This window comes from Nicotiana sylvestris, chromosome 2 (assembly GCF_000393655.2).
Source record: "Nicotiana sylvestris chromosome 2, ASM39365v2, whole genome shotgun sequence".
Taxonomy (NCBI): Eukaryota; Viridiplantae; Streptophyta; class Magnoliopsida; order Solanales; family Solanaceae; genus Nicotiana; species Nicotiana sylvestris.
Window position 1 is genome coordinate 48,620,944 of NC_091058.1, and position 26,007 is coordinate 48,646,950.

Sequence of the window (26,007 nt, forward strand, 5' to 3'; positions counted from 1 at the left end):
TCGTGTTTTACCGACACTTATTTTATGTTTGAAATGTATAGCAATTAGATCTAGACACCTATTACAATTGTCATGTTTGCATTCCAGTATTAGATAGAGAGAGTCAACCTTTGGTGTTTCAGTGGAGACATACGATAGTGTACCAAGGATAGATTTAAGTTTTGTGCATCTTTTGTATAAAATATATTTATATAATCATTAAACTTATAAAACAATTAAATGTAATCCATAATAACAAGTATTAGTTAATAACAATTTATCTATAATTACAAAATTAATTATATTAACTGTGTAAAAAAGATTTAAACTCCCTGGCGTATATACAGTTAGACATGTTTCTGTGCTATGCTAACAAAAAAAAAAATTAACTCTTAAGGATTCCATTTCACGTGAAAACTTTTTAGTATGCTCGTAGATGAATCCAGATAGATATTGACATACAACAATTATGAACCCATTACTCAAATGGTCACTCAATTAGATTTCTTAAATTTTTAATTGTCAAATACCTATTATGCCCTCTAAACTATCAACTTTTGTCTTCTTTTTCTTTTTTTAACTTTTGTAATATTATAATTTTTCTCTCTTTTTAATCTACTTTATATATGAACTTAGCTATAGAGAAAATAAATTTTATTTAAACAATCAAAAATTAATATTATAGCATATATAATATCACAATAATAAAATAATTGAGCATAAATTTCAAGAATATATAATGAATATTATAAAAATATTTTTATTTTTCAATTTATTATTTTTATATTACATACATAGAATGTATATTTTAAAAACTTTTATTTCTTTCATTCTCAACTGTGTAAATAAATTTTTGTTGTTAACATCAAAATTGTTATTACGAACAACTTGTTCTAATTAAATTATTTACTATGCTCGATATGTTATTATTCCAACATTACATATGCTTAGATACTATTTTATTTTCTATTTTATAAATAAAATTTATTTATTCTATAGGAAAGTCCATAATTTAAATTAAAAAGAAAAAAATTCATATAATTTAAAAGTAAAAAAAATACAAAAATTAATAATTTAGAGGGCAAAATAAGTATTTGACAATTAAAAATTTGAGAATTCTAGTTGAGTGATCTTCTGAGATAAGCCTAGTTAAGTGACTTTGTTATTACAAACGAAAGAAAAATGACTTTAGTGGATAATTTTGGATAATTGAGTGATCATTTGAGTAATAGACTCTGTTAACTATAGTATATTAAATGAAAACGAAAGTGTAATAAGTGTTAACCTAATGAGAACCCACAAAATGAGTTGTCAAATTGGCCACCATTCATTTGTCTCTACATTTATCTCTTTTTGCCAACACCAAAGTCTCATCAATTCTCTTGATTTTTGCCTCTTGATTTTCTTTCTAGCAATCTCTTCTTCTTTTTGTTTTTTGGAATCACAAAGAATCATTTTCACTTAATTGTCACCATGTCTTCCTTTTTATTATTTCATCCAAATGTCATCTTAATATTCTTGAAGGGGCCACGTTATCCCTTGAGAGATGACGAATACTTCCCTTCTTTTTTTTTAGTTCTTCTTTGTTTTCCTTCTATTTCTAATTAAATATTTTCGTTTTTTAGACTATTAAAAAGTCTTCTTTTCGTTTTTGCTTTGGATCGAATAAAAAATATTAATACCACAATCATGTCGTTTTTTTTTTTATAACTGTAAGTTTTGATCGATATTTGTGTTAATAATACTTTTACATTGACAAGTTAAGGCAAATTCACATGGTGTCACAAATCACAATTTGGTTATAAGACGGGAAACTTTTGAATTATAAAACTAATTAATCCATAAAAAAAAAAAATCAACAACTTTGGGTAGATCACATGGCAGGCATGTTGGAACTGAAAAGCGTATGATTGGATCCAATTTTTGTCATATATGTCATTTATAAAAAGTACGACACCATGTATAACAGTAAAAAGAAAAAGGAAAATTTTCTAAAGTCTAACCAAATTCGCCCCTTAAATTTCAGTGTTATTAATAAGTAGTCGTCGTCACAAAGAAAATAGAATTATAGACAATATTTTTTAAAACCTTTTTTCGATGATAACTAAAAAAGGGGAATTAAGAAATTGTCTTGATGGGTGAGAGGACATGTGCTCATGCAAACTTATCCAAATTGACTGATTTTTAGAAAAATAGGTCATACTTTAGTACATAACAAATTGAAAACACTTGATTTTAAATACAAATCACGGATATAATTGGCGCCAATTTTGAAAGAATGGATATTAAAAAAGATATTCTCATGTATATAGAATGAGCAGTAACATTACTTACAAAAAAAAGAAAAAAGAAAAAAGAAAAAAAAAGGCGAGAATAAGAATTGATACAAGTTGAAAAAGAAAAAGAAAAAGAATAATAGATCCAATAAGGCAACAATAATGTGATTTGCTTATAAAGCCAATTAATAAGGAATTGGTTATATTTATCCTTAAAAAAAGGAAATGGTTAGATTTAAAATTTAGACTAGAAGTCTTCTTTAGTGTAATTTTAATGAGATTGTGTATTATCTCTAAAGTAAGCTACACTCATAGTTTTGAACTTTCTTTGCATGTCCCTACGCATAAAATAATAAGGTTGTGACTGAATAATGAGTTGTTAAAACAAATTGAGAATAAAAAAGAATATAAGGATTTGATGCAAATAATTTAATACAAATGAAGAAACCTTACCGTGTCACAGTAAAATCTAGTTAATCTTCTATTAAAAATTTAGCATCACATATATTACATAGTTGTAGTAAATATGAGGTTTATCAATCTATCGAATCATATACCTCATCATGTTCGAAAAAAGTAAGAATTTTAATTTTTATTGTAACTTTCCTAATTTGTCATAGGATTTTCGGAAAATCCACTTATAGAGTGCCAATTTAATAATATGCAAAAATAGGACAATAATAGAATGATAGTCTCGAAATTTCTAGTAACACACACAAAAAGAAAATTCAAATAAATAAAACAATTTTGTAAACATTTCAAATAATCAGACGAAAAAGGACAAAAAGAGATTCAGAATATGGGGGGAAAAAAGGAAAAACTTGAATATTTGTGTCATAAAATTAAAATGCTGATCTGTCTAGGAAAAAAATAGAAATATAATACAGCCTCACACAAAGGTGACGCTTCGTTTGATTTCCAAGAAACAGAGGGGACCCAATCGCCATCTCCCACAATCTGCCAGTCTTCTCCAGTAGTGGTAAAGTACCATTTCAAAATCCCCCCATTTCCCCAATACAACCACAAAACAAAAAGAGAAAGAGAGCTCTTAAAAAAGATTCCTCAATTTTGGAGATTTTCAGAGAGAAACAAAGATCCCATTTTTCTTTTGCAACTCTACTACTAGCCTTATACCAACAACATGCCATCAGGTGCTAAGAAGCGAAAAGCTGCCAAGAAAAAGAAGGAATTGCAATCAAAAGAGACCCCTACTTCCCACAACACCACTGGCTCTGTTCTTGCTGGTACTTCACACTCTAATGAGTACTAGGCTTTGTGCTATGTTTTGGTTTTTCTTGTTTGTTTGATTTTCTAAAAAGAAATATTTTTTATGATTTGTTAAGTAATCTTGGACATACCCATGTGGTTTTTTTTCAATCTTCAACAAATTTATAGCTTGTGATCTGTCTCTCAATTTGGCTTTGTGGGTCTGCTTTATTTTATCCATATCCATATGTTTCTTGGTGGAATTCTAGTTGGTTATTGGTGTTTTCTTGTTGTGTGTATATAGATGATGATTGTATAGTGTGTGTCTGTTTGTTTCATAAAGTGTTTTGGTGGGAGCATTCATGACCCACCAACCCATGTTACTTTCATTATTGCTTACCTTTTAGTTGTTAATTTCGATTTGTGAATAATAAAAGCTGATGGGGAATTGTTAACTTGTGACATTCTTTTTCATTTGGTATTGAATCCCGATGGGTGGATCTATGGCAGGAGAGGAGGATTTGAAACATGAGGATAAAGAGAGTGATAGTGAGGGTGGTTCCCCTGCTTCACAAGATCACCAGAATCACCAAAACCAGTTCACTGAAGAGGAGGTAGAAAATGGGGAGAAGCAATTGGATGTTTCACATGATCAGTCAATTGACGAGAACAAATCCAATGGAGTGAAAGATGAAGGCAAGGAAGTGGAGATAGTTGGAAATGAGGACGGAGGTGTTGTGCAGGTTGAAAGGGAATTGAAGATTGAGGGCGAATTTGACGGCCAGAAGATAAATGTTGAGTATGTTGAACCCATGATTGAGTCCAACAGAGAAGGGTTGCGAAGGAGTTCTAGTAGCAGCAGCAGCAGTAGTAGTGGCAGCTCAGTTGAAAAATATGCTGTTGGTGATAAGAATAATATTGTGGTTGATAATGCTCCAGCTGTTGAATTGGTGAAAGAAAGTGATTGTTTGCATGATACACAAGTTACTGATAGCATTGAGGGAACAACTTCTGCTTCTGACTTGGATAAGGCTGCGATATCAGAAGACGTAGTTCAAGTGACAACAAGTGCGTCAGATGCTGATAATGTGACCGGATCTACTGTTGAACCGGTGGTGAAGGAAAAAGGGGCAGAGAAACTGTATGTTGTGGATGAGAAAGATACAGCTTTAGATACTGTTATGGAAAATTTGGATGTTGTAGTTGACAAAGCCACTGTTTCAGAAGTGCTGGTGGAGACAAGATTGGAGAAAAGAGATGAAGCAGCTAGTGCAGCGTCATGTGAAGCTAGTGCAATATCGACTGGTAATGCTGTAGCAAATACAGATATAAAGGCTTCTGTGAACATAGAAAATGAAGACAAAGTAGAGCCACCCCACAACGCTCCTACAATTGATGTTGGTGTTTGTGCAGATAATGTGAAAGAATCTCCAGCTAATGAATTCCATGACCATCAGGTTATCTATACTTCTCTTAGTTGCACGAATCATTTGGTGGAAAGTGCTCTAAAACCTTTATTTATTTCTGTTTACAGTTAAAGGTGGCGTTGCCTTCACGACCAGTGCAAACAACTTCCTGGAAGGGCTGCTGTGGCTTGTTTGAGTTGTTTGCAGGATCAAATAGATAAATTAAGGTGAGGTGTCAGCCTTTTTTAAAATTATTTTTTGCAACCACTTAATGATTTACCCGTCATACATTTGCAATAAGAATAACATGTTTTAACTTTCATTAATTGGGTATATCTTTTGGTCTTTTTGGTTTATTTGATGTCCTTTATGCTATTGATACCGTTTTTAAGTGCTTTTTGGGTCTGAAAATTGGTTCTTTGCTTTGTGGCTTTGATTGACTATTCTGAATTTGACTACAAGAAGAAAGCATGATTAAAAAGAAGAGACTGTGCAGATCAGCGATTGATCCACAGTTACTTTGCAATCACTTTTTCTAAAAAATTAAGTGCAACCCTCTGTACTTCCTAAACTCAAAGATTTAACTTTTCTGCAACTGCTCCAAACACATTATGTCAACTTGAATTCCACCTCATTGATGGTATCCTATTATGCAATCTTGTCTTTTAAGTGACCATCAAATAAAAGCTATTTTCCATTAGTATTTGCGTCCAAATTATATCATGCTAAACAGAAAGGCAAAGTTGATCTGCTGTGTTGTCATTTTGGATTGTTTTCTTCAAGCTCTGGTGCAGCAAACACATCTTTTTCGGTCTTTCTTCAAGAGTGTTGGTTGTTGTTCCTTTATTTCAGTTTTATTAATATTCTTGAATCTTTTCTCCTCTGTCACAAATACCCTTTATAGGACTCGAACTAAATGTTGAACTCTTGGGTTTGATTTGTTTTATCATAGGATATGTTAGATTGCAAATGGTGTGACTTCTATATTCACACTAAATCTGGTTACTAGTTTTGATCAACAAATAAGGTATTTGGGATCTCCTACTATATTTTGTCATGTATCCTTCTAGAATGTCAGTTCTAGAATAGGCCATGTCGTGGGAGATTGTCATGTTCTCTTCATGGGTTGATCAACCAGACATACATGACTTGCTAAATTTTTTAGAGAATATCCAGTGTTAAAGAACCCCAAGTTATTATGTATTGGAATGAAATGGTTCGACACAGAGCAAAATGGATAGTGATGATTCATATAGCTGATTCTAGCTAGTTTGGCATTGAGAAGGTGTTGTCGTTGTATATCATAGTAGGGTTTGATTTGTTATGGGCTTCGCTGAATAGGAGTAGGTTAAGATACCCTGTGATTCAGTAGAACAGTTGACTAATGTCTCTCTCAGTGAAATCTTAGACGTTGCACATCTTGCTTAGTTCAAGTGTTTGAAATCTGGGCACAAATGGGGTGAAATTCACGGTTGACATGAAGTGTTGTCAAAGAGATTGCTTGAAGGAGTACTATGGTGACTTATGAAGTCATATAGTTTGTGAGATGGAATACCTTCTAGAAGTTGGTTTAGCAAATAGTGATAGTTATAAAGCTCACGAACAAGGGTAGCCATGGTGCAAAAGATCAAACATATACTCCTGTTGTAATTCAATAGGGGTTTAGATGTCATGGGGAAGCTAGAGATGTATGAGTGGAAAAAGCAGCATATATTGAGGCCTTTATGCATCAACTACCGTCTCTGTGGAAGAAAGTTATGAACTGCTACTATTAGCTGAGACAAGGAAATAATGTGAAGTAGTAGGATATCCAGTTTCCCTTTTGCGCGGGGAGACAGAAAGCTATTAATCTGCAGAGTTGTATGGAAAATGAATTAGAAGATCATGAGAATTGGATTCAGAAATACACATGTGCTAATGATATCCTTTGTGAAAGTCTTTTGTTGTTTGAGCAAGATAATGAATATGATTTAGATACAAGAAGAAATTTCATCTCCACATCTCATGCTGAAATGATTTGCGTGTATGTGGCTGTTGTCAATGATTTGGCAGTTAAGTGGAGTACCTGCGTTTGTATTTTCTGGGAAGCTTCCTGGACATTCAAAGTGCTGTAACATACTAGACTCCTAACATAAGTTTAATTTTTTTTATGTTTCTATTTGCGTGCATGTCTTTTTCCACTCTTATTGTAAGATCTGATAAATGTACGTACCATCGAGTTTACGTCCTTTAATATATCTGGCAATTGATATATATATATATATATATCTTAGTTTAGCATTGATATTCCTGATCTTGTTTTTTTTATTACATGCTTTTTTTTTACAATGCAGAAGCATGAAGCTGATTGAATGGAATGGAGTAGCAGCATTTGGATTTATAGAAGTTAATGACTTGCCTTCATGTTCTTGAACAATGTTTCGCTATGGTCTTGTTATAGAAACTTACATGTTCAGTAGTCCTAGTTTAGTTCGAAAGCAGCTTAGAACTCCTCGTCTCTTAGTTGCTGTCCTGTTATTTTGCAATGGTAGCTTATTTCTTGTATGGTCTATTGGTTTGATGTATCTGCTCCTGGATAGTTGGAAGAGCCGTTTTATGTTTTCCTGTTGCATAGGACACTTGGAATTTTGTTCATCAAATTTTCACCAGCATATACTTATATAATTCCTTGGCTTTTGGACATAGGCTCCGATTTGTTATTAGTAGTCGCTCCTTTTACTTTTATTCACTAAGTTTGACATCAATGACAGTTATTTTCTGTTAGACTGGTTATTCGGATTGTGGATATCTTAGCCAGTTGTTCGCTGTCCTGAATACTAAGCTTTTGATTAGATTTGAGTTATTCCATGGAGTTTAGGTGCCACTAATAACTATGCTTTGAAAGGTATCTGTTAGTTCAGATTTTAAAGTTCAGTTTGGACATCTGTTTTGTAGTTTATAATACTTTAGCATATGAGCAAGTACCAGATCCCATTTATGGGATTACATTGAGTTTGTTGTTGTATGAGCAAGTCCTAGCTGATTTGATATCCTTTCTAATATTACTTTGATAGCAGTAGGTAAATCCTTGTCGAGCCTTCATAATTCAGGAGATATGTAAATATATATATTGCTTTTTCTTGGGAATGTCAAATTTTCTGGAAAAAGCCAATGGAGAGTAGTATTTGTGCATCACTTATTTGCTTCTTACAATTCCAATACTAAAGGTATTTTAGATACAAACAGCCATGCTCTGGCCAACTTTGTACACAAGAATAAATGAAACAAAGAAATTGGCAAAACAAACAAAGAACCCTTACAAAAACAGAAAAAAGAAGCAGCAGCAATCTCAATCAACAGTTCAACACATTCCACGCGATATGACTCATTTTCTCCAAGTTTATTTATCTCCTTGTTGAAGCACCATGAATGGCCATGATGTATACCAATTGAGTAAACGATAGAATTATTAAGAATGCTTCCATTGTTCTCTGCAAATTGATATAAAGAAAACATGAAAGAAGTTAATTACACTATTTTTCTTAACTTGCAGAGATTGACTTTGTATAGAGTTATAGGTTCTGTTAGGAAATCAATTGAGTTCCTCACCAATTTGGCATTCCTGTAGTTGAGTTGAACTTCTTTCCATGCAAAGCTGCATGGGTGACAATTTCATTAGTGGCATTCAGAACAGTAAATACAAAGAACACAAACATTGAGAAGAAAACTATGCTAGTGAGCAAGAATGTGAAAGACTATGCACTTACCCCATGGCAAGGAGTGTAAGACTCCAGGCAATAGCTGCAGCAGAAGTAGCAGCTGGTAAGCTGTCGATGTTCCACTGGCGAATATGGTTGAGCCCAGAGAGAAGAGATGCAACTCCAACCACACCTGCAATCAAAGCAAATACAACAAAGAATCCAGTGGCAGAATTCCCCATTGGGAAGTAAATTGGAGAGAAATGTGCTGGAAGATCAAAATCTGCACCTGTAATAAGTCACACACACCATGATCAGTCTTAATCCAGAGACTTAGTAAAAAGATGCATAATTAGTGTATGTCCTAATGGTCAATGAAATGAGTGAAAATTATGGGGATCAGGTCGAATCCCAACAGAGACAAAAAAAAAACGTCAAGTGATTCCTTTTCATCTGTCTATATCTTGGTGGATAAAGTTACTCGAAACTTATGCTGGTGAGAGGTATGTACAACATGCATCCTGTGAAATAGTCGAGGTTCGGGTGCGCTGTCTCGGACATCATCATTAAAAAGAACAACAAATTAAGTGAACCTATGAATTTTGACAAGGTGCTTACCAATGATGAAACCATGATCAATGGCAAAGTTCATGGCCCAGCCAGCAATCCCTAAAACAACAGCATACATGCAGAAATTAAGGACCAAAAGCAAAGAAGCAACAGGTTTCAATTGCCCACCAGCCATTCTTGGTTCTTGAAAATGGTATTATAAAGAGCTGACACCTCTTTTTAATGATATCAGAAATAAAGGCTTTGTAAGAATTTTAGGCTAAGAAGATAATTTTGTACAAATGCATGTGATTTCTGTAAGTACTTGGGGGTCTTATAAATGCTATAATCTCAGAAGGTTTTGGTTCTTTTCTTCTAAGGCTGTTTGTTGTAAAGGGGTTTGTCGGGTTGTAAAGGCAATGCTTCATAATCAAGGCAAGGAAGCAAAAACCAAGATTCTTTCTCACCTTAACTTTTTTAAGTATTACTTTTGAGGTGGTACATTCTTTGATTTCAAAAATGAACCTTCTTTGATTTAGGATTTCATATTTGGTTATCTAGTTCTTTCAGAGAAGAACTTAAAGTGATATTCCTATCCCAATAGAACTTGTATCAGAAGTATAGAATGGATGTACCATTTTAGCATGCATGAGTAGTTCTTGTTGTAGTGTAGACTACTGGTTTACATATATTCAACAAAAAAGAACATAAAAATCTTATATAATTATGCTTGAACCACAAAATGAGCTATGTAAAATTTCTAAAACCTTGACATATTTCCTTAAACAGGGTATGAAATTTGTAGTCACAAAATTTTGCCAGAGATGGTTTTAGCTAGCAAGAAAAAGTGGAAGTGCCTGTAACATTGCAAACTAGAGGAAAACTGCTGATGCCAAAGGAATGGACTAGTGGGAAATAATTTTTACCATTTGTTTTGTTAATTTAACTTTAGATGTGCATATTTGATGAGAAAATGACACAAATAGTCCCTTATATTTGGGAATGAGTCTAAAATAGTCCATTAAATATATTTTTAAACAATTTTGGTCCTTTAAGCTTGTCAAAAGTTAGAACTTGTATCTGCATCAAATATTTAACAAACTCTTATCTTTAGATTTAAATTTTGGTTAAATTTTGAACTCCTCTATTGCTATACTAGAATTTTTTCTTATATAAGAGAATTCAACAGTTTATATATATCTAAAATAAATTACTTTTTCTCTATTTGCATAATATAACTTTTCCATGAGGATATTTAACTGAACCGCCTTATTCTTACCTCATATCTCTACTTAAAGGATCAAAACTGCCTAGGACTATAATTTAGGGGTTATTTTGGTATAGATGTGTTTAGTGTAATTTAGCCTAATTTTTTTTTTTAAATCTTCCCTTAGGCGATCGTTGAAGTCGTTAAAATACCGTTGAACCCACATGTAGTGAACTTTTCCCGCTGCAGGCTTCTTCTCATGCCTAACCATGTCCTTCTTCGTGTTGCTATATCTCAATCACCCAAATCATACACCATCTCAGTTCCATCAAGATCTCTAATTGGTTTAGCAAGATTCTTCAGAGTAGCTAGCCCCACTTGCTATTCTATTCTATCTGAGCACTTAAAGAACCGACGAATTGATGAAGCTAGAGAGCTTTTCGAAAGAATTCCATCTCCAAATATCTATTTATGCACCAAAATGATAGCTGGGTATGCTGAGAATCTAAGGTTGAGTGAGGCACTGAAGCTGTTTGATAAAATGCCTGTAAAAGATACGGTTATGTGGAACTTGATGATCAAAGGGTGTGTAAATTGTGGGGATATGGAGATGGGATTGAAGCTTTTTAAGGAAATGACTCAAAGAAATGTCATTTCTTACACGACGATGATAAATGGGTTTTTGAAGTTTGGAAAGGTTGAAGAGGCTGAGAGTTTGTTTAGGGAGATGCCAGAAAGGGATATGGCTGCTTGGAATGCTATGATTTATGGGTATTTTGAGAATGGAAGAGTGGAGGATGCTGTTAAATTGTTTGAGCGGATGACCTATAAGAATGTGATTTCTTGGACGTCAGTTATTAGCGGGCTTGATCAGCATGGGAGGAGTGATGACGCTCTATTGATTTTTAAGAAGATGCTAGATTTTGGCGTTGAGCCCACTTCTAGTACCTTTGCTTCCGTTATCACAGCTTGTGCTAGTGTAAGGGATTTAGGTCTAGGTAGTGAAATTCATGCCTGTGTTGTAAAGGTTGGTTATCTGTATGATACTTATGTCACTGCTTCACTAATAACATTATATGCTAATTGCATGCACGTGGATGATTCTTCTAAGGTATTCAGTGAGAGGTTGCACAATAACGTTGTTGTATGGACATCTCTTTTGACAGGGTATGGCTTGAATTGTAAGCACAAAGAAGCATTGAAAGTGTTCGGGGATATGATTAGAATTGGTCTACTTCCCAATCAGTCTTCCTTCACTAGTGCCCTAAATTCCTCCTGTGAAATGGAGTCTATTGATCTTGGCAGAGAGATTCATGGTGTAGCAGTCAAACTCGGATTAAACACTGATGCCTTTGTTGGTAATTCGCTAGTTGTATTGTATTCAAAATGTGGAAATGTAAACGATGGACTCATTGTATTCAAGGAGATTCCTGAAAAGAACATTGTTTCATGGAACTCGATCATTGTTGGATTTGCACAACATGGATGTGGAAATTGGGCACTCACATTGTTTGCCCAGATGGTACGTTCAAGGGTTGATATGGATGATATCACATTTACTGGGCTACTTGCTGCTTGTAGCCATTCTGGCATGCTAGAGAAAGGAAGACGCTTATTTCAGTATATCTCCCAAATCTCACCTGTTGAAGTGACACTTGAGCATTATAGTTGTATGGTAGATATCCTTTGCAGAAGTGGGAAGTTAAAAGAGGCAGAGGATTTGGTGAAAAGTATGCCCATGGGACCAAATTTGTCAATATGGCTAGCTTTGCTTAGTGGTTGCAAGAAGCATTTAAACTTAGAACTGGCCGAAAGAGCTGCAGAAAACGTTTTTCATCTTGACCCAAATTGTAGCGCTGCTTATGTTTTATTATCTAATATTTATGCTTTTTCTGGTAGATGGAATGATGTTGCCAGAATTAGAGGAAATATGAAAAGAAGAGGAAATATAAAACAACCGGGATGCAGTTGGGTTAATCAAAAGGGAATCCGGCATACATTTCTTTCTGGTGATACTTTGCATCCTCTAAATGATAAGATATATGAAAAGCTGGAACGGTTGACGGAAAAGTTGAAAGAATATGGTTATGTCCCTGATCAGAGATATGCATTGCATGACGTAGAGGATGAACAGAAGGAAGTTCTGCTGTCGTATCACAGTGAGAGGCTTGCTATTTGCTTTGCATTAATTACGACTGTACATGGTTGTACTATAACAGTAATGAAGAACCTGCGTGTCTGTGGGGACTGCCATTCTGCCATCAAGCTCATAGCAAAAATTGTTGAACGTGAAATCATTGTAAGAGATTCTAGCCGCTTTCATCACTTTAGGGATGGCTTCTGTTCTTGTTCAGATTACTGGTAGCATTATCCTTTTGATTATCATTGTGAGAAGGTTAGTGGAGCCTTGTAATCTGTTCACCAGAAGCAGGAATACATTTAAATTTAAGGGAACTGCAAGAGTTTCGATGGCCCTCACCAACATTCAGGGAAATGCTCTACACCAATATAGGGTCCTTCCTTGGAGCAAGAATAGGTAACGATCTTTAGGGTAACGTTACCAAAGTAGAGATCAGAATTAGCATGCACAATAGGTAACATTCTTTCGGCTAACGTTACCAATATAGAGATCAGACATTAGCATGCACTGCTTCAAATGTCTAGATGCTGATCTGGGAGCCATGTCTAAAAACTGTCCTATGATTGACCCGTTGTACCTAAAGTCAAGGCAGCTGCTGCACACAAATATAGCTTGAGGTACCTGGTGCCCTATCATGCCAAGCTTGAGGTACCTGGTGCCCTATTTGCATAGTAGGATGCCACCGACAAATCTTCCAACAGCGATCAGGTAGAGAGATACATCTTGTCATTGGAGCTTTAGTCTTAAAAATCTTGTTTCTTTTTTGGGAGATAACTAGTTAGTTGTTAAATATAGAATATGCTAATAATGTCCCTGCTTTGCGAACAGGAAATACTTTATGTACGCTCATGAGAGGTTTAATTACAAGCTTTGGAGAAGATAGCTGTTCGTTTCCTGCCTCAGCCTTAAGATACTAGAATTATACATGCATGGCTATTACACATGGATACTCTCCCTTAGCATTGAAACAAGGGACTTGGAGCTGTTATTTGCATAGCTGATGTTGTCTTCATGTCTTTCATGCTGCTACTGCTGAAGCTTGAAATGCTCCCGGTTTCTGTAATAACCCGAAATATAGTCATGTACTAATTAATCGTGAGATTTAAGAAGTAACTTTCGTTGGTACCTGTTGGTTCAAATATTAAGCTAGTAAAGAAGATTTATTATACATAAGATAACATACTATATAAATAGTTGGTGGATCTAATTTATAATTAGGTATACCAGTGAGCAATATTTATAATTTTAGAAAATAATAGAGATGGAATAGTAATAATAATAATGCGGACCTGAACCTTATACAACTAAAATTAGGATTTAGGGATTGGAGTATATATTTTACAGCTGATCCATTCAATAAAGAATATTAGGGTAAAGCACTTACGGTGTCGGTGTGGTTATTTCCCCTCACTGGGTTGGTACCGTTGTAGAAAAGATACCAGGTATGTGTATTCTTAATTCTTTCATACAGTGGTAGATTGATAGAGGGACAAACATTATAGCAATGATGTGCTTAAGAATTTGGATAGAAAATCAATCAGGATATCATGATTGCAAGTAATAATAAACTAAGAATTGAAATTGAAATATTGTTAAGGAAAAATTAGTAACGTTGCAGACTTGTTACTTCTTCCTTAATTAGAAGACAATCGTTATATAACAATTAGACGGTAATGATTAAAATGTTTGGAAATTGGAAAAAATTTAAAGTGCATAGTTTTAACTTTCCAGTGGATGGACGTGACTAGTATGTGACATTGGAGTCATGATTGTTATTTATGTTACAATTATCAGGTAATGATTGTGAGGTAAAATAACTAGGCAATTATGAGTTATTAGTACAATTAAACATAGGATATTAAATTTGGAAGACACTGTTACAGAAAAATATATGAAGTTCGGTGTTATTACTCTTAACTAGGAAGTAATTATCAATAAAATATCCTTACTGTAATGATAAGGTTGAGGATATCTATGGTATAGCTAACGTGATGACTTTTGAGAGCCACTGTTCAGCAATTTGTGCACAGTGAAAGTGCTTTCTTAGACACTTAATTGTATACAAATTCTTTTAATTAATTGGACTGAGGGTTGACTTTGATTTTGATTCGTCCTAAGATTTTGGAAATTATTCACCTAGATTAATTAGGACGTGTTATTCAATGTTTTGGATAGATTGAGGCCGTTGGAGGCCGTTTGGTTGGTGTTCTAGGCGTTGCAAGGTTGGAGAACTTCCCGTTGGTGAGCTAAGTGAAACTTTAAGCTTTGATACTTGCTTTTCTAAAACCCGTTTTGAAAGAGTATTTTCTCTGCCTGGTCCATGTGTTGGGACAAGCGTGCGCTTGGCGGAGTCGGTGGTCTTAGACTAGCCGCAAATATATTATTTTATGAAAAAAAAATATTATTTTATAAGTTGTTTGATAGTGTGATACGGTTGTGCGCCATGAGGTTGAGTCTTATAGTTTGATTTGGCTGTGCGCCATGATATTGAGTTTGATACGGTTGTGTGCGCCATGATGTTGAGTTTGATACGGTTGTGCGCCATGATGTTGAGTGTGATACGGCTGCGCGCCATGATGTTGAGTGTGATACGGTTGTGCGCCATGATGTTGGGGCATTGTGTATGCCTTTGTACATCACCCGAGCATTGTGTATGCTCTGTTACATATTTGAGGCATTGTGGTGTCGTTGTGGACTCGTAGGCTTGTTGGTAAATTTCTTTCACTGCAATAATGATAAGTCCTTAGTGGATATTCTTGTTGGTTAATTCTTAATAACTCTGTTGATACACATATATTGAGTTATTGTATAATTATCATATTTGCTATATCATTCGTGTTGTTGTATTTTTTAACATTTGTTCCAGAGGTATTTAAAGTGGCGGGTCGAGGATCTTACTAGGTTATATTTACGTATAACTCACTCCTTACCTGCATCTTTATGCAGATACCGTTGCGGGAGATAGAGCTAGTGGCTGACGAGTTTGTTCGAGTGGATCCTATTGCTGAGGTGAGCCACCGCATTGTTCGTGGAGGCTTTCGATTCTGACTTACCTAGTTCGTGTTAGTTATTTCCTTTTCCTTTGGGGTTTGCATACCCGTCAATAAAAAAATCATATTACTCTGTTAGATGCTCCATGGTCTTAGTGTGGGATTTGGGCTAGAGTTTTATTATTTGAGTGATTGTTGGTTTTCCTATCAATTGACTAAGGTATTGGGATGATCATTTCCTATTTATTATTAATAATACTATTAGGCCTGCATTTTTTTTTGTCTCTCAGTGGTTTTGTAAATGGTTAAACGTTAGAGAAAGAGGTTCGTCTGGCAGGTGGTGTTAGCTGGATGACAGTCACGTCTAGGGGGTAGTTTGGGACGTGACAGTTTCCCATCAATCTCAAGTATTTATCCATGACCGCACCTTCCGAGTTCTCCATATTGAATGTCGGGATAATACGTAATTACCCACCTAGGATTCTCCTTTTACCGAATGCACCCTTATATTTTGCGAGGGTCCTATGCCCCGTGACTTTGTTCAAACTATAACTAATACCACCTTTTTAGCTGGGCCACGGCGGCCAGTGCTTCTAAGATCATAGAAGCAATGCTGCAGAAAAGAAGATTTATTGTAATGTACCTTCGTAAGAATCATAAATAGAAACACGTGAAATATAGGGGAAATAGAGATTTTAGGCGCAATAGAAAGGAATGCTGTAACCGTGATGTGGCACATTTCTGGAATGACTGCGCGTGAAAGCGCCAAAATATCATTATATTTTTCATTTTGTCATTTTTCTCTTTCTTCTTTTTTTTATTCTTTTATTCTCTCCTTCTTTTCTTTTTCTTTTTTGTTTTCTTCTCCTTTTTTGATGTTCTTCTTTCTTCTATTAGCGCCTCACCTCAATTTCCCCATAGCCAAACCTTCAACATCAATTAACTTTTAATTGTAATCCATCATATTTGAACCCACAATATCATTTTTTTTCCTTTTCTTTCTTTTTCTCTCTTTTTTGTCCCCCCCCCCCCCCCCCATAACTCTATACCCATTTCACCATCTCCACACCATTCTTCAATCGATTGGGATCTTCTATTTCCGCATGTTGCGTAGCCGAAGCTTTCAAGCTTTGAATTTGGAGAATACCGCTTTCAGCTTCTTCTTTTTTCATTTAAATCTTACCATGTCAAATTCTTTTCATACGTTTCATCGAAAATTATAAAGAATTTGGCCGCAAAACTTTTCTCCAGTGACTCATCTTCTCGAGCGTGCAAATTGGGTTTTTATATTCGGAACACAGAGTCGTCCACAAATTGACAACTTTGGGCTGGTCGATTTTATGCGTAAAATGATCAAAACGTATTATTTCCAACTCCTACGTGCTAAAATTTTAAGAATGTGAAACAAAAGTGTTGAAATGGAAGAAAACTGAAAGTGAAAAAAGAAGAAGAAGAAGAAGAAGAAGAAGAAAAAAAAAGAAAGAAAGAAATGTAAAAGTGAAAAAAGAAACTGGAAAGGAATTAACAATTGGAGAAGGAGGTGTGATGAGAAGAATAATAAAAAGAAAAGAGAAAAAGAAAAGATAAAATAAATAAATAAATAAATAAATAGCAATAAAAAGGAAATTATATAGTTTTAAAAAGGCAATACATGTGTCAAATTATAATTGGCGCTTGACATTCACTGTTTTAGTTGAGATTTGAAAGTGCTAGTAACAGAAGGTGCTATTTATCACACTTCTAACAAATATAAGGGGGTCATATTTTTCAATCTTTCAAGGGGTAATTATGTATTATCCCTTGAATGTCCAGTGAACAATGAATCTCTTCCATCCGGTGACCAAAGAAAAGGGCAATAAGAGCCCGAAGAAGATCACAATAAGTGAAAAATGTAGTATTTCGAATTCCAAGTGTAAATAATTCTTCAAAAAATATCACAATCAGCTTCAAAAGAGATCTCTTTCAGTTCATCTAGAGCATTGGTTAAGCGTTCAAGGTGGAGGTGTTGAAGTGTCTCAGATATGATCCTATCCAAATAGTGATTTGTATTGAATACAGAGGAAACCAAGAAGTATTTTTAGGGGGAACCGAATAATAGCTACAAGTCAAAGTACTTGTTTTGAACAAGTGTTTTTAGTTAACATAAAAGAGTTTATTTACAGAGTAAAATAAATATGTAAGAATTTTGGGGAGGAGGATCTAGTTCAGTTTCTCTCAAAACAAGCGAAGTATAATTCTTGCGCTTGTCTCAACTTGAGTAGATTGACTATGCAGAGGTTCTTATATTGTTTATCCAAGTTCCCATGGTCGCAATTTACATCCATACTAAACCTTTTCTTAAATAGATAGTATAGTCCATGTATCTAGTCTAATATACTATCACCATTTCACAATTCTAAATATTCAATTTATACACTCACATCTAAAATGCCTCTCGAACCTTTATAGTCTTAAAACCCTATGAAAAAGCAAGTCTCAAAATATCAACCCCGATACTTGGAAGCCAAAAAGTTTGACCAAAACAAGGCATTAGTGTGGACAGAAAGGTGAAGGAGAATGAATACAACTTTAACTAGTAAGCTGAACATGATTCATGCAAGCTGCAAATGACAGAAACTACTTCAAGTGAAAAATGCACAGGTATAGTTGCGCATTAAAATGAATTCAGCCCAAGCAAGACCATCGAAATTGCTTTACTCTGTAAGCTTGTTAGATACTACAGCATCAACATTGCCCCGAGGAGTATGTACGTATCAACAACCCCGGCCACTACTCAAGTAACCATCGATGGAGCTTTATCATTTTGAAAAAGGATATGGAAACACATAATTCCCTGTATATTATCTCAAGGTATGACAAACGCCTAACAAAATTACATGGTCCATCAAAACTTGGCAACATTTCCAAAAACATCTGATTTCACAACAAACATCTGTTGACAATACTAACTAAAACCAGGAACTCATTCATCTTCCTGGCTGCGCAACCTAGCAAGCTTGTTAGTTACTACAACATCTAGTTGGGCTGCTCGCTCGACAATCTCCTTCCTCTTCCTGGTGGATACATTATGTGCAATCTCTGCACAGTAAGTCCTGTAAAGAAAGAGCAAACAGTTGAGATTGAGACCACCGTTGTAAACTAAGTGCAAGAAAACAATTTTGCCTTTTTCATTACCTATTGTGCATCAACAAAATATCAAGTTCACTTGCATTGTGTACAACAAACTTCTTAAAGCCATTAGGAAGATAATGACGAGTCTTCTTGTCTGAACCATAGCCAATGTTGGGCATCAAGACACATCCCTTGAACTTTCTCCTGACTCTGGAGTCAATACCCTTTGGTCTGCGCCAATTTGTCTGTTAAAATTACATTGAAGAATCATTTTCAATTAGAAACCCTGCGGAAGTGACTTGAGCTAAAGCAAGTGAAACAAAGTGCATACTTCAAGTGTCTAGCAAAGTAACAAATTAGGACAAATTCGTTGAGTCAAGCAAAGTGCTGAATACAACTAAATATACCTAAAAGCTTTTTCAGCTAGCATTTGCATTTTGCAGGGTCAACTATAACTCAAGATGAAAGGGGTTCATAAAATAGAGCACTAAATGAGTATGCCTTTTTTAATGAAAGAGATGTAAGCAGGGTTAAAGTAACAGGAAGCTTATTGATAAAGAAGCCATCTGTGTCGCAAGACCTGTTCTGTTGTTTAGTTTCTGCCCGTAAAACGAAACATCCATCAACAGAATAAAGTCTGGACATTAGATACCATAGGCAAGAGATTATTTAAAAGAAAATTGAAGGAAAACATGAAAAGCAAAACAAAAAACACTACAAGAAATTGTTCCAGATGCAATCTCAGCCGAAAGATGGTGATATTTTTATACTAATCACTGGTCAATCAGGAATTTTGGAAATAATTCATCATTGACTGCATCAGCATCTAGAAACACTTTTTTAAGAACTTAAACCAAACCACAAAACACTATAAAGATGAAAAAGGAAAAACTGCAAACCTTAGAGGAGAGATATGATTATAAGATCAGTTGGTAGTGCATGTTTTAGAATTCATCATTGAACTCTACAGATAAGGTGGATAAGCATCATCACACCTTAATATGCATATCTTCCACAAACAAGCTTATAATGAAATGAAAAAAGCTAAAACCGAAAAAATACAAGACTAACACTATTGTTTAGGAAGAATCATATGTGATGTGTCAATCACCATCTTGCAAATCCAATATTTTGGATGCAAATTAAGACTGGGGCGACAATAACAATCATCATTTTCCCTTTCCGACACAAAAAAACAACAAAATAACCCTAACGAACAAGGTAAACAAGCTTTATACTAATGTAAACACGTAAGAAAATTAGTCTTTTTCACTATTACTGAATAAAAAGAGTCGGATCAAGCTAAAACTAAAAGGGTCGTTCACAATACAGCAAAATAAATAGCTTTACAGTAACAAAATAATAACTACAGAGATTTTATTACGCCTCAAAACAATACTTAAAGAGATGTAAGCAGGCTTAAAGTAACAGAAAGCTTATTGATAAGGAAGCCAACTGTGTCGCAAGACCTGTCCTATAGTTTAGTTTCTGCCCGTAAAACGAAACATCCAGCAACAGAGTAAAGTCTGGACATTAGATACCATAGGCAAGAAATCATTCAAAGGAAAATTGATGAAAAACTTGAAAAAAGAATGAAAAAATACTGCATGAATTGTTCTAGATGCAATCTCAGCCGAAAGATGGTGATATTTTTATACTAATCCTGGTGAATCAGCAATTTTGGAATAATTCATCCTTGACTGCATCAGCGTCTAAGGAACACTTTAAGAACTTAAACCAAACCACAAAACAATACAAAGATGAAAAAGGAAAAACTGCAAACCTTAAAGGAGAGATATGATTATAAGATCAGATGGTAGTGCATGTTTTAGAATTCATCACTGAACTCTACAGATTAGGTGGATAAGCATCATCACACCTTAATATGCATATCTTCTACAAACAAGCTTAGAATCAAATGAATAAAGCTAAAACCAAACAAATATAAGATACTAACATCATTGTTTAGGAAGAATCAGATATGATGTGTCAATCACCACCTTGCAAATCCAATATTTTGGATGCAACTTAAGACTGGGGCGACAATAACAATCATCACTTTCCCTTTCCGACACAAAAAAAAAGATACCAACAAAATAACCCTAACGAACAAGGTTATACTAATGTCAACACAAAAAATGAGTTTTTTTCATTATTACTGAATAATAAGAGTCAGATCAAACGAAAACTAAAAGAGTTATTCAGAAATACAGAAAATCAAATAGCTTTACAGTAACAAAATAATAACTACATAGATTTTCTCACTCCTCAAAATAATACTTATAGAGATGTAAGCAGGCTTAAAGTAACAGAAAGCTTATTGATAAGGAAGCCAACTGTGTCGCAAGACCTGTCCTATAGTTTAGTTTCTGCCCGTAAAACGAAACATCCAGCAACAGAGTAAAGTCTGGACATTAGATACCATAGGCAAGAAATCATTCAAAGGAAAATTGATGAAAAACTTGAAAAAAGAATGAAAAAATACTGCATGAATTGTTCTAGATGCAATCTCAGCCGAAAGATGGTGATATTTTTATACTAATCCTGGTGAATCAGCAATTTTGGAATAATTCATCCTTGACTGCATCAGCGTCTAAGGAACACTTTAAGAACTTAAACCAAACCACAAAACAATACAAAGATGAAAAAGGAAAAACTGCAAACCTTAAAGGAGAGATATGATTATAAGATCAGATGGTAGTGCATGTTTTAGAATTCATCACTGAACTCTACAGATTAGGTGGATAAGCATCATCACACCTTAATATGCATATCTTCTACAAACAAGCTTAGAATCAAATGAATAAAGCTAAAACCAAACAAATATAAGATACTAACATCATTGTTTAGGAAGAATCAGATATGATGTGTCAATCACCACCTTGCAAATCCAATATTTTGGATGCAACTTAAGACTGGGGCGACAATAACAATCATCACTTTCCCTTTCCGACACAAAAAAAAAGATACCAACAAAATAACCCTAACGAACAAGGTTATACTAATGTCAACACAAAAAATGAGTTTTTTTCATTATTACTGAATAATAAGAGTCAGATCAAACTAAAACTAAAAGAGTTATTCAGAAATACAGAAAATCAAATAGCTTTACAGTAACAAAATAATAACTACATAGATTTTCTCACTCCTCAAAATAATACTTATAGAGATGTAAGCAGGCTTAAAGTAACAGAAAGCTTATTGATAAGGAAGCCAACTGTGTCGCAAGACCTGTCCTATAGTTTAGTTTCTGCCCGTAAAACGAAACATCCAGCAACAGAGTAAAGTATGGACATTAGATACCATAGGCAAGAAATCATTCAAAAGAAAATTGAAGGAAAACTTGAAAAAAGAATGAAAAAATACTGCAAGAATTGTTCTAGATGCAATCTCAGCCGAAAGATGGTGATATTTTTATACTAATCACTAGTCAATCAGCAAATTTAGGAATAATTCATCATAGATTGCATCAGCATCTAAGGAACACTTTAAAAACTTAAATCAAACCACAAAACAATACAAAAATGAAAAAGGAAAAAGTGCAAACATTAAAGGAGAGATATGATTATAAGATCAGATGGTAGTGCATGTTTTAGAATTCATCATTGAAATCTACAGATTAGGTGGATATGCATCATCACACCTTAATATGCATATCTTCCACAAACAAGCTTAGAATCAAATGAAAAAGCTAAAACCAAACAAATGTAAGACACTAACATAGTTGTTTAGGAAGAATCAGATATGATGTGTCAATCACCACCTTGCAAATCCAATACTTTGGATGCAACTTAAGACTGGGGCGACAATAACAATCATCATTTTCCCTTTCCGACACCAAAAAAAAAAGATACCAACAAAATAACCACAAGGAACAAGGTAAACAAGCTTTATCCTAATGTCAACACACAAGAAAAATGAGTCTTTTTTGCTATTACTGAACAATAAGAGTCAGATCAAGCTAAAACTAAATAGGGGTTGTTTACAATATAACAAATAAATAGCTTTACAGTAACAAACTAATACCTACAGGGAGATTTTATTACGCCTCAAAAAACCAATCTTCTATATTGAGATTTCAAGATTAGTTTAAATACTTGAACCAATTCATAAAACAGCACAAAGAGTAAACAGAAACCCAAAACCTTAAAAGAAGGATGAGATGTGCTATAAGATCAGATGGTAGTGCATGTTTTTGAATTCATCATTGAGCTCTACAGTTAGGTGGATAAGCATCATCACACCTTAATACACATATCTTCCCCAAACAAGCTAAGCATCAGACAAAAAAAGAAACTAACCCAAACAAATAAAAAAAATTAATCTTATTCATTACTCATTAGGAAGAATCAGATATAACAAGTCAATCACCACCTTGCAAATCCAATATTTTTGGATGCAACTTAAGACTGGGGCGACAATAAACTATCATCACTTTCCCTTTCCACCACAAAATAACAAAGTTAAACAAATTTATGATAAACATAAAAAATGTCTTTTTCACTATTACCGAACAATAAGATTCAGATCGAGCTAAAAAAGGGATTATTTAATTGTAGAGATTTAATTAAGCCTCAAAATACAATCTTTTTTCATCAGATTTCAATTTTAGCGAACAAATAAACTCAAATAGAGCTTAAAACATAAATGGGGTCATAGAAAATGAAAAAAATAATACCTTGACAGTGATTCTCCTATCACTCTGATGCCTCTTAAATTGCTTCACTCTTTTCTTGATTATCGTCTTCTTCAGTAGCGGAACCGCCATTGTTACCTCGCTATATACACAGTTAAAGAACAAGCATTAGATTGAAAACCCATATCAAAAATACATTGACATGGACATACTGAGAAAAAAGAGGCTCACTGTGAATTAGGGTTTCTTCAGAACCGCTGGGTATTTTGGATGAGGAGTATGTAAGGTTTATATAGGAAGCAGTCGGGCATTAGCTAGGGTTTACAGGAGTGAAGTTACAAAAAATCAATCTACGGTTATAAAGTTCCTTTATGAAATTTACGGACCTGATTGATCAAGGATAATATGGTCTTTTTATCTTAAGAAATCAAGGATTATATGGTGTCGTGTCTGGTTATAAAACTACAGTTAAGTCCAATGATTATTTAAGGAAAAAGGGCCAAAATTGTACTTGAACTATTCGAAATAGCTTATATTTATACTCAGTTTGTTTTTGGTATCATAATTATCCTTGCCGTTTATGTTTTGGATCACAAATGCTCCTTAAAACATTAGTCTTGCCATTGAAGCCGACATAGCAATCCACCTGGGTGTTTTTTTTTTTTGTTTTTTTTAATCCCTCCTAATTTAGGAGGATTTATAGTGTTTTCACACTTCCCTTCCAACGTGATTCGAACCAGGAGCAACCCTCGCTTGTCTAGTCCCATTGGGCTTATATGGCCATCCACCTAAGCAATCTAACATGGCGAAAAGTTTATTCTTTGTTTTCCTTGTTGAATCATAATCACAAAAAAAAGAAATTAGAAAATTAAAAAATACCAAAAGAGTTCTCAATTTGGGTTTATGATTTGATAAAAAAAACTCCATTATTTTTTTGTGTGTGAATTTATGATTGGTTTGATCTAAACTTTTATATGTTTATCCATCATAGCATCTCCAGATTTGGATACAGGTTGAAGACAGCTAGGTTACAATGTAAATGGATGTGAGATACAAAGTTGAGGCTCTTCATTTTAGGTCTCCATGTGACGTAATCCAGTGCAACATTTTCCATCTAAGTTATCTCATCTCACCTGTTAGTTTTAGCACATTGGTTGTCAGCTCTACTTCATTAATTATGTATTTCTTCCTTCTTTCGCTAACACACGTGTACAAAAAGCAGTTAGTGGTTAGGTAGTTAGTGGAAGACACATGTGAATATTATATAGCCTGTATAGTACATTTTATTCATCAGATTGGAGAATACAATTTTCAACATTTGCATAAATTCTCTTTCTAAAATTTCAATATGGTATCAGAGCTTTGGAATGATCCGGCTCAATTTCGATTCCAATCTCATCTGGTTTATGTCTGAATTTTGATCTCAATACAACAGTGAGATCAGTACTAAAATTTTGATCTCACATAGTTTTGATTTTGTTTCCTTCACAATTTCCCTTGAGACACTTAGGTTTTATTCCTTCATTTTCTGTTGATTTACTACTGAAAATGGCAGTACCAGCAAAAATTGATCATGATCTTCATTACTATCTCCATGCCTTTGATTTGTCTGGACTAGCTTTGGTTTCACCTCCATTTGATGGATCTGGATATGATGCTTGGAGAAAATCCATTTTGATTGCACTATCAGCCAAAAATAAACTTTGTTTCATCAATGGAAGCTTGGGCAGGCCAAATGATGATTCACCTAACTTGAAGTATTGGATCTGATGTAATGATATGGTGTTTGCTCGGGTCCTAAATTCCTTGACCAGCGAGATCATACCTAGTGTAATTCATTCAAAATCAGTTAGAATTCTGTGGGCACAACTGGAGGAAAGGTATGGACAATCGAATTTAGCTCACTCTTTTGAATTACAAAAACAACTCTTAGAAACAGTTCAAGGTTCAAACAATATTGCTACTTACTTCAACAAAATCAAGGCTGGCAGAAATTAGTGTATTTTCTAATGGGACTAAATGAGACATACATTGGGGTAAGAGGTAACATTATGATGATGCAACATTCACCAACAATTGATATAGCTTATTACTTGTTTCTTTAAGAGGAGAGACAAATGAGAATTCAATCTATATGACACTATCATAGTGACTCAAGTTCTTTTGCTGCCACAACACAGAAATTTAACCAATCACATGGAAACTTTAATAATTTTGCTAGTCAGTCGGGGGGCTCCTCTAGTGGGAATGAAAGGTGAAAATTCTTTTGGTGTACATGGCTATAGGAATAATCAAGTATATAGGAAATGTTTATTCTGTAACTATTGTAAGAAGCCAGGTCACGGTATTCATAAATATTTTAAAATTCATGGCTATCCTCAACAACAAAACTTCAAAAACAATAACAGGCAAAGAAGGCCACAAAATTCTCTTCAAAGTCATGTTGTGTTCTCATATGAAGGTGTATGATAGTTTCACAACAATGATACGGAAGCAACAATTGGTATTAAACAAGAACAACTTACACAAAGATGGAACTACTTCAATAGGTTAAAACTGGGCAACATGCAACAACAAATTCTAAGGTCATGTTAATTGTGTTGGTACATTTCTGCATGCTCCTATTATTTTTCCTAAGAACACAAAGAGTCATTTTTGGATCATTGACTCTAGAGCCTCTGAACACATAACTTTTGACTCCAGTATTCTCAGAAACATGAAAGTCCTTCCTACTCCTATGAATGTCATTCTTCCTAATTCTTAAAGAGTAAAAGTAACACATTCAGGACAAGTTACATTACACCTTAAATTGACTCTACACACTGTTCTG

General features: G+C 34.4%; 4 protein-coding genes and 14 non-coding genes across 18 annotated transcripts; 2 read left to right on the forward strand and 16 right to left on the reverse strand.

Moving 5' to 3' along the window:
- Nucleotides 1-3,132: 3,132 nt before the first annotated feature.
- LOC104236209 (uncharacterized) lies at nucleotides 3,133-7,549 on the forward strand. The gene is made up of 4 exons (XM_009790088.2): nucleotides 3,133-3,499; nucleotides 3,972-4,918; nucleotides 4,996-5,094; nucleotides 7,201-7,549. The coding sequence occupies exons 1-3, from the start codon at nucleotides 3,397-3,399 to the stop codon at nucleotides 5,086-5,088; spliced, it is 1,143 nt and encodes a 380-aa protein (XP_009788390.1). The 5' UTR covers nucleotides 3,133-3,396; the 3' UTR covers nucleotides 5,089-5,094; nucleotides 7,201-7,549.
- Nucleotides 7,550-8,030: 481 nt separating this feature from the next.
- LOC104236211 (membrane protein PM19L) lies at nucleotides 8,031-9,409 on the reverse strand. Its single transcript, XM_009790089.2, has 4 exons — nucleotides 9,163-9,409; nucleotides 8,614-8,833; nucleotides 8,456-8,501; nucleotides 8,031-8,337 (listed from the first exon to the last, which is right to left on the reverse strand). The coding sequence occupies exons 1-4, from the start codon at nucleotides 9,287-9,289 to the stop codon at nucleotides 8,251-8,253; spliced, it is 480 nt and encodes a 159-aa protein (XP_009788391.1). The 5' UTR covers nucleotides 9,290-9,409; the 3' UTR covers nucleotides 8,031-8,250.
- A 944-nt stretch (nucleotides 9,410-10,353) lies between these two features.
- On the forward strand, nucleotides 10,354-13,559 carry LOC104236212 (pentatricopeptide repeat-containing protein At5g46460, mitochondrial). Its single transcript, XM_009790090.2, has 2 exons — nucleotides 10,354-13,148; nucleotides 13,269-13,559. The coding sequence occupies exon 1, from the start codon at nucleotides 10,560-10,562 to the stop codon at nucleotides 12,663-12,665; it is 2,106 nt and encodes a 701-aa protein (XP_009788392.1). The 5' UTR covers nucleotides 10,354-10,559; the 3' UTR covers nucleotides 12,666-13,148; nucleotides 13,269-13,559.
- A 4,687-nt stretch (nucleotides 13,560-18,246) lies between these two features.
- Nucleotides 18,247-23,508, reverse strand: LOC104236213 (large ribosomal subunit protein eL32z-like). The gene is made up of 4 exons (XM_009790091.2): nucleotides 23,409-23,508; nucleotides 23,220-23,319; nucleotides 18,605-18,786; nucleotides 18,247-18,522 (listed from the first exon to the last, which is right to left on the reverse strand). The coding sequence occupies exons 2-4, from the start codon at nucleotides 23,307-23,309 to the stop codon at nucleotides 18,393-18,395; spliced, it is 402 nt and encodes a 133-aa protein (XP_009788393.1). The 5' UTR covers nucleotides 23,310-23,319; nucleotides 23,409-23,508; the 3' UTR covers nucleotides 18,247-18,392.
- On the reverse strand, nucleotides 19,276-19,360 carry LOC138886629 (small nucleolar RNA Z196/R39/R59 family). The gene has a single exon (XR_011405679.1). It is a non-coding gene; the product is annotated as a small nucleolar RNA Z196/R39/R59 family (small nucleolar RNA).
- LOC138886628 (small nucleolar RNA Z195/SNORD33/SNORD32 family) lies at nucleotides 19,461-19,541 on the reverse strand. Its single transcript, XR_011405678.1, has one exon. It is a non-coding gene; the product is annotated as a small nucleolar RNA Z195/SNORD33/SNORD32 family (small nucleolar RNA).
- LOC138886655 (small nucleolar RNA U31b) lies at nucleotides 19,628-19,718 on the reverse strand. The gene has a single exon (XR_011405704.1). It is a non-coding gene; the product is annotated as a small nucleolar RNA U31b (small nucleolar RNA).
- LOC138886632 (small nucleolar RNA Z196/R39/R59 family) lies at nucleotides 20,164-20,246 on the reverse strand. Its single transcript, XR_011405681.1, has one exon. It is a non-coding gene; the product is annotated as a small nucleolar RNA Z196/R39/R59 family (small nucleolar RNA).
- Nucleotides 20,345-20,425, reverse strand: LOC138886626 (small nucleolar RNA Z195/SNORD33/SNORD32 family). Its single transcript, XR_011405676.1, has one exon. It is a non-coding gene; the product is annotated as a small nucleolar RNA Z195/SNORD33/SNORD32 family (small nucleolar RNA).
- On the reverse strand, nucleotides 20,514-20,604 carry LOC138886651 (small nucleolar RNA U31b). Its single transcript, XR_011405700.1, has one exon. It is a non-coding gene; the product is annotated as a small nucleolar RNA U31b (small nucleolar RNA).
- Nucleotides 21,045-21,127, reverse strand: LOC138886633 (small nucleolar RNA Z196/R39/R59 family). Its single transcript, XR_011405682.1, has one exon. It is a non-coding gene; the product is annotated as a small nucleolar RNA Z196/R39/R59 family (small nucleolar RNA).
- On the reverse strand, nucleotides 21,226-21,306 carry LOC138886627 (small nucleolar RNA Z195/SNORD33/SNORD32 family). The gene has a single exon (XR_011405677.1). It is a non-coding gene; the product is annotated as a small nucleolar RNA Z195/SNORD33/SNORD32 family (small nucleolar RNA).
- LOC138886652 (small nucleolar RNA U31b) lies at nucleotides 21,395-21,485 on the reverse strand. Its single transcript, XR_011405701.1, has one exon. It is a non-coding gene; the product is annotated as a small nucleolar RNA U31b (small nucleolar RNA).
- Nucleotides 21,926-22,010, reverse strand: LOC138886630 (small nucleolar RNA Z196/R39/R59 family). Its single transcript, XR_011405680.1, has one exon. It is a non-coding gene; the product is annotated as a small nucleolar RNA Z196/R39/R59 family (small nucleolar RNA).
- Nucleotides 22,109-22,189, reverse strand: LOC138886625 (small nucleolar RNA Z195/SNORD33/SNORD32 family). Its single transcript, XR_011405675.1, has one exon. It is a non-coding gene; the product is annotated as a small nucleolar RNA Z195/SNORD33/SNORD32 family (small nucleolar RNA).
- Nucleotides 22,277-22,367, reverse strand: LOC138886654 (small nucleolar RNA U31b). The gene has a single exon (XR_011405703.1). It is a non-coding gene; the product is annotated as a small nucleolar RNA U31b (small nucleolar RNA).
- LOC138886624 (small nucleolar RNA Z195/SNORD33/SNORD32 family) lies at nucleotides 22,711-22,790 on the reverse strand. The gene has a single exon (XR_011405674.1). It is a non-coding gene; the product is annotated as a small nucleolar RNA Z195/SNORD33/SNORD32 family (small nucleolar RNA).
- LOC138886650 (small nucleolar RNA U31b) lies at nucleotides 22,888-22,980 on the reverse strand. The gene has a single exon (XR_011405699.1). It is a non-coding gene; the product is annotated as a small nucleolar RNA U31b (small nucleolar RNA).
- Nucleotides 23,509-26,007: the final 2,499 nt, after the last annotated feature.